This window comes from Chrysochloris asiatica, unplaced genomic scaffold (genome assembly GCF_000296735.1).
Source record: "Chrysochloris asiatica unplaced genomic scaffold, ChrAsi1.0 scaffold00045, whole genome shotgun sequence".
Taxonomy (NCBI): domain Eukaryota; kingdom Metazoa; phylum Chordata; class Mammalia; order Afrosoricida; family Chrysochloridae; genus Chrysochloris; species Chrysochloris asiatica.
The window spans coordinates 8,441,269-8,447,928 of NW_006408563.1; the positions used below are offsets into that span (position 1 = coordinate 8,441,269).

The window sequence follows — 6,660 nt, forward strand, 5'->3', positions numbered from 1 at the left end:
CTTCTGATTGTAGCATTTGGCAGAACTGAAAGGAAAGGAAGTTGTGCTACATGTTGAAGGGATTGTGGGCAACAGAAAGAAGACACCAGGAGAAGATAAAACATGGTCACATGAAGTCTTCAAACTCTTGTGCATATCCTCCATCATAACCACCATAGTCTGCCAGATCGTCTTTCATGGTAGCCTTTAATCCCATTCCAGGAACCACAACTTTTCTTCTTCTGTTTTGCTTTGCTTTGCTTTTCTTGCTTCTGTTTTTCACTGCAAAGCACAGTCAATGAATTGGTAATATTTTTTTTAATTCATCAATTTCCAATGAAATACACACATCTCGAACCAAAGCTTCCAAAAAGCTGGCATAATATAGTGACTTTTCATATTGTGTCATTTTATCCTTTAGTAACATCCCAAACTCTGTGAAGTCATCTCTTGAAGATGGGTTCATAGCATCTGTTCCATAAACTGTATTATTAATACCAAAAGTTTCTTTTGTTAATTCAAGGTCTGCCTCTTCCTGTAATTTCTTTAGTTGCAGTTTGTCTGCTAGTTGTTCTTCTGGTGTTGGCACTTTAGGTTCTTCAGGTTCGTCTCACCTCTTTTTAATTTCTTCTTGCCTTCTCTATTGTTGCCGTTCTTTTTCTTTGGTCTTCTCTGCTATTATTTTCTTTTCTGAAACTTTTACTTCTGGCTTTTCTTCAGTTTCTTCTTTCTTTTCTTCATCATCATCATCCCAGTTATCTTTGACGTCTTCATCCTGGTCCTTGCCTTCCCAGCGGTCCCTGCCGCTGGTGCCGCCGCCCCCCACCTTCCACACCGGGTCCTCCATGGAGAAATTGTTCAAGTCCCAGGAATCGGAGTCCCTTCGCAGTTGCCGCCGCCATCTCCGGCTGGGTGTGAGCGTGTGCGAGGGGGATGAAAGCGAGGAGTTAGCAGGATGGAGGTGAATCACTGCATTTGTGCCCATACTGCTGCTATTTGATAATGCCTCAGGACATCTTCCTCAATTACTAAATCAAGATGTGGAGGTGATGTTTCTACCACCCAATACGATAGCTGTGATTCAGCGCATGGATCAAGGCACATACAATAGATAGGCACCTTTAATACACTGTGGGTTAATGCTCCAGCCTTTTGAACTGCAAGGTCTGTGGTTCAAGCTCACCAACTGCTCCTTGGAAACCCTATACATGGTTACTATGTGTCAGAACTGACTTGATGGCACTTAACAACTTAACAATAACCTGTGAACTATGTTATCTCAGGCAATAGTTGAAGCAGATAGAGGTATAGTAACATTATGTGATTTCGGAAACAATTATAATATTCTTCAGTGTATCTGAAACGTTTTGTCCTCCTGGGAAATGTATGGGAAAATGTATGCTGGGGATATAGGGAAAAAAGTTATGTGAACATACTCCAGACATCTGATTGGTATAATATGATGTAAGAGATGGGTGGAGAAATTGTCCATATGGAAAGAATGCTGAATTTAAGAACTCGATGTTGTTAATGTGGATCACAAATAAGACAAGTTGGAAAGATCAGGACTTAGTGGATTTTGAAGAGCAGAAGAAAAATAATGAGGAAGATGAAGAGGAGTTGTCAACATTTTTATAGTAAAAGAATTAGCTTTCCTTCCCCCCCCACCCCCACCCCAAATCAGGGACTTCAGTTGCTTGGAAAAAAAAATGGACCTAAATGCTGATCACCTAACCTAAATGCAGGTTTGGGAAGCAGTGAACTATTACCGTGAAATATATGAAGCAAAAAAGTTAAGAAATATAGAGAGACCATAAAGACAAGTCTCTCTAATAGTCTGACTGAAAACACTGTCCTCATTTCTAGGGACAGTCCAGATGATCCAGAACTTTTCACAAGTGCAATTCTGACTGCACCTGACAAAAGCCAATGTCATCCTATTCTTCATAACCAGAGTAAATTTTTTTGATTTGTGTATGTTCTTAAGTATGTGTGTATACATTAAAATATATCCGTATGCTTATATGTAATGTTTCTAAACACAAATTAAGGTTGGATTTATAAAGATATTAATAATTAAAAGAAATAGTAATGAACACAACAACAACAAAAACAAGGTATTTGACTTACGTCAGAAGTGACTTACATCACTTATTGGAACTGAACCCGGTGTTAAATTAAGGTCTACATGTAATCACACAGAAAAATTAGCTTATACATTTACAGTACTTCAAACACTAAGGGTAGTAATAATTGGGAGATGAAAGTGAGCACCCCCATCATGGGATAAAACTGTTTCTGGCCCAAATTGATGGGAATTGCAAAGAGCTGCAGAATCCCTCTTACCAGCCCTCTCAGCTTCCTCCTGTTGCTTTTTCCGCTGCAGTTCTTGCAGTTTCCTCCGGAACTCTTCCTGCTGCTGCTGGGCTCTCTCCTGCGCTGCTTGCAACTGAAGCCGCTGCTTTCTCTCCGCCTCCTCCTGCAGTTGCTGTTCTTCTTGCAGTCTCCGTTTCCTCAAGCTGAGAAAACACAAGATGGCCAGGGAAATGGTATAAACACTGGGGGAACATTGGAAAACAAGTCAAAGGCAGTGCCCCTGGTGTAGGCTTTGCAGTTTACAGGCCAGACTGAGTCTGCAGACCAGATGCTGCATCCTATTCAGAAGAGACTCAGCTTACTAAGGAAAGCCAGGATTGCAAAGCAAAGGCATAAACACAACAGCCTTGGAATTAGAAGTCTGAAATTCCAATACATAGCTCCGTGCTCTGGGGTAAACAAAAAAACCCCAAACCTGTTGCTTTCAAGTTCATTCCAACTCATGGCATCCCTATGGAACAGAATAGAACCGCTCCATCTGGTTTCCAAGGTCATAAATTGTTTTGGGAGTAGACGGCCACATCTGGTGGGTTTGAACCCTGACCTTTCAGTTTGCAGCCAGCGCTTAACCTACTATGTCACCAGGGTTGTTATTAGGTGCCTTCAAGTTGGTTCCAAATCATGGCTACCCGATGCACAACAGAACTCACCACCAGGGTAGGGATCATAAATTCTTAGAACTTCATTTTCCATTTTATAGATTTTGAAACTCCTGTTCCATAATGTTGTGAAGATTAAGTTAAATGAGTTAAGAACTGTGAATGGGACTAGCATGATACAATTTGGCAAGGGTTCAGCAAATGTTTGGCAACCTTGAATTTTGACCCCTCCTGGGAAGATCTCATGAATACTAGTTTTGAGTAATCTACTGCCTCTTACCTCGTCCAAGTTGTTCCTAGGTTAACCAGGGATAGAGGACAAAGAGACATTCTCATGCCATTTTATGTTAGAGTGTAAACCAAAGTTTGCCTTGTAGAGGTCAACATCCATGGCATCTAGCCGCTGACCTACCGGATCTCCTCCGCACGTCTCTGCTGCTCCAGCTCCAGCTCCTCCTTCATCATCTCTGCCCGCTCCAATTGCTCCTGCTGGAGTCGCCTCTGCTCCTCCTGCTCCCTCCTTTTCCTCTCGACCTCCAACCTTCTCATCTCCGCCTTCTCTGTTCGCAGCTTGTCCCGGAAAGCTTTCTCCTGCTCCCTCTTGGCAAGAAGGTCCTAAAAAACCAGAGTTTTCTTAGTGCAAGGACAGTGTTGTGACCACCATGGCCTTCTCTCAGCAGTGAGCCCTCCTCTCCCCCTAACAGTATTGTCTCTAATCAGAGATGGAATTGTAAAGTGGAGTCGGCACTCTGACCACAGCTGCATAAACTCTGGTGGGACCAGATTGGGTGTCAGGATCCCATTTGACCAGGTTTCTTATTAGCTTTGGTATTTGATAATCACAACTTAATTTCTCAGATACTGTCTTTCTCATGAAGCTGTTACTAAGATTAGCTGAAATAGTGAAATACCACCATAATGCTTGGTAGGTAGTATATTCTGGAGCTCTCGGCCCTGGCTGCACTAGGGTAGAACACAGTAGGACGGCTCCATAATGTTTCTGAGACTGTAAATCATTGTAGGAGTAGACAGTCTTGTCTTTTTCCCTCAGAGTGGCTGGTGGGTTTGAACTACTGCCCTTGTGGTTAGCAGCCCAAGAGCTCATCCCATGGCACCACCAGTGTTCTTTTAAAATAGACAAGAGCTCTGAGTTTGGAGTTAAAGGAGTTGAGTTTAAGTTTTTGATAAGTCAATGGTTGTGCAATTCCTGGTAACTCCATAATATTTCTAAAGACAAATTAAGATTGGATTTATAAAGATATTGAGAATTAAAGGCAATAATAATCAAAACGAAAACAAGGTATTTGACTTACGTCAGAACTGACATATTTTCTTTGAGGGTCAGTTTCCAGGTCTGTAAAATGGGACTAATCAGACCAGGTTCACAAGTGTAGATGTAAAAATTAATTGAGCTCCATCAGGGTTGCAACATATACACATGCAATTTATGTAAATTTAATTATACTGGTTTAATTATGGGGACATCTCGATAGAGAGCTATATCTTTCTATCTCATTATCTATAGCTCCAACCATTGCCACTGAGTTGATTCTGATTCTTAGTGACCCTGTATAGTGTTTCTGAGGCAGTAAATCTTTATGGGAGCAGACAGACAGACAAGCATACATATAAGAGACCACTAAATGTAGTTCAACTTCTTGTCAGTGGAAGATATAGTGTTCTATTCCAAAAGCAGAGGAAATGATGTCTCTGTATGGTATACTTATATTTTTTTAACTTTTTATTGAAATGAAAGCTTATAGAGCAAGCAGATCATTAGTCTTACATTTATCAAATCATGTACTTTGCTTCATTATAATGATTGTAATCCCCTCCATGTACAGTTAACAGTATCTCTACTTCCTTTAACTCTTGCATTCTTCCTTGTGTCTCCTACTACCTTCATCTTTCCTCTGCCAACTTCTCTCTTGTATATTGCCTGCCCAATCACCCATGCTAACATGTGTCTACTCTCTGGTCTGTGAATAATTCCCTCCCCACCTCCAAGAGTCGTCTCATACAATATTTGTCCTTTTGTGATTGACTAATTTTACTCAGCATAATGTCCTCCAGGTTTATCCATGTTGTGAGGTGTTTTGTAGACTCGTCATTATTCTTCAACATTAGGTAATATTCCACTGTGTGTATGTACCAAAGTCTGTTTAACCATTCTTCTGCTGATGGACATTTAAACTGTGTCCATCTTTTTGTTATTGTGAATAGTGCTGCAGTGAATATGGGTGTGCATCTATCTAGTCATGTCTCATCTATTATTTCTTGAGGATATATATAACAAGGAGGATATATATATATATATATCAAGTAGAGGGATTGCTGAGTCATACTGTATTTCTATTTCTAAATTTTTGAGAAAGTCCCATACCATTTTCCACAGTGGTTGCAACGTTTTACAGTCCCACCAACAATGTAGAAAGGTCCCAGTTTCTCCAGACTTTCACCAGCATTTGTTGTTTTTCTGAACTTTGCTATTAATGCTATAGTAGGATGATATCTTACTGTCGTGCTGTGGTGGATTGAGGGCTCTCAATGTGAGGGCTGTGCCACCGGTATTTTAAATAACCAGCAAGGTCATCCATGGTGGACAGGATTCAGATGAGCTTCCAGACAAAGACAGACTAGGAAGAAAGAGTGATGAACTACTTCCAAATTGCTAATCACTGAAAACTCTATGAATACCAGAGAAACAATGTCAGATACAGGACCGGAAGGTGGGAAGGCACTCAGAATGCGACTGGGGAAAAAAAAATGCCTCCTCAAAGTAGAGTTGACCATGATGACGTGAATAGAGTTAAGCTCAGGGGAGAAAAGCGCACAGAACCTTCAGTTGCTGATGGGCCACAACTTAAAATGAAGAGAAACAGCTGTAAACATCCACTAATCATCGGAACATGGAATGTACAAATGTGAATCTAGGAAAACTGGAAATTGTCAAAAATGAAATGGAATGCATAAACATCGATATGTTAGGCATTAGTGAGCTGAAATGGACTGGTGTTGGCCATTTTCAATCTGACAACCACATGGTTTACTAGGCCGGAAATGACAAGTTGAAGAGGAATGGTGTTGCATTCATTGTCAAAAAGAACATATCAAAGTCAGTCATGAGGTACAACGCTGTCTGTGATAGGATGATATACATGCACCTACAGGGAAGACCAGTGAATACCACTATTATTCAAATGTATGTACCAACCACTAAAATCAGTGAGGATGAAACAGAAGAATTCTACCAACTTCTTCAATCTGAAATTGATCAAACATTCCAATCATTACTGGTGATTGAAATACAAAGGTTGGGAACAAAGAGGAAGGATCAGTAGTTGGGAAATATGGCCTTGGTGATAGAAGTGATGCTGCAGATAGCATGATAGAATTCTGCAAAACCAATGATTTGTTCATTTCAAATACCTTCTTTAGATAGCATAAGAGACGACTATATAAATGGACCTCACCAGAAAGAATACACAGAAATCAAGTTGACTACATCTATGGAAAGAGATGATGGAAAAGCTCCATATCATCAGTCAAAACAAAGCCAGGGGCAGATTGTGGAACAGACCATAAATTACTCATAGGCAAATTCAAACTTAAGCTGAAGAAAATGAAAACAAGTCCATGAGAGCCAAAATATGACCTTGAATATATCCCACCTGAATTTAGAGATCATCTGAAGAACAGATTTGAT

General features: G+C 40.4%; 1 protein-coding gene and 1 pseudogene across 1 annotated transcript in view; both read right to left on the reverse strand.

Annotated features, from left to right (window-relative positions):
- Positions 1–6,660, reverse strand: part of LOC102833384 (uncharacterized protein KIAA2012 homolog) — a 218,089-nt gene that overhangs the window by 26,963 nt on the left and 184,466 nt on the right. The window contains exons 19-20 of the mRNA XM_006862029.1: positions 3,367–3,569; positions 2,326–2,498 (exon numbers count right to left, since the gene is read on the reverse strand). Coding sequence (XP_006862091.1) covers positions 2,326–2,498; positions 3,367–3,569 — 376 coding nt within the window. The remainder of the gene's footprint in view (positions 1–2,325; positions 2,499–3,366; positions 3,570–6,660) is intronic.
- On the reverse strand, positions 107–964 carry LOC102826490 (annotated as a pseudogene).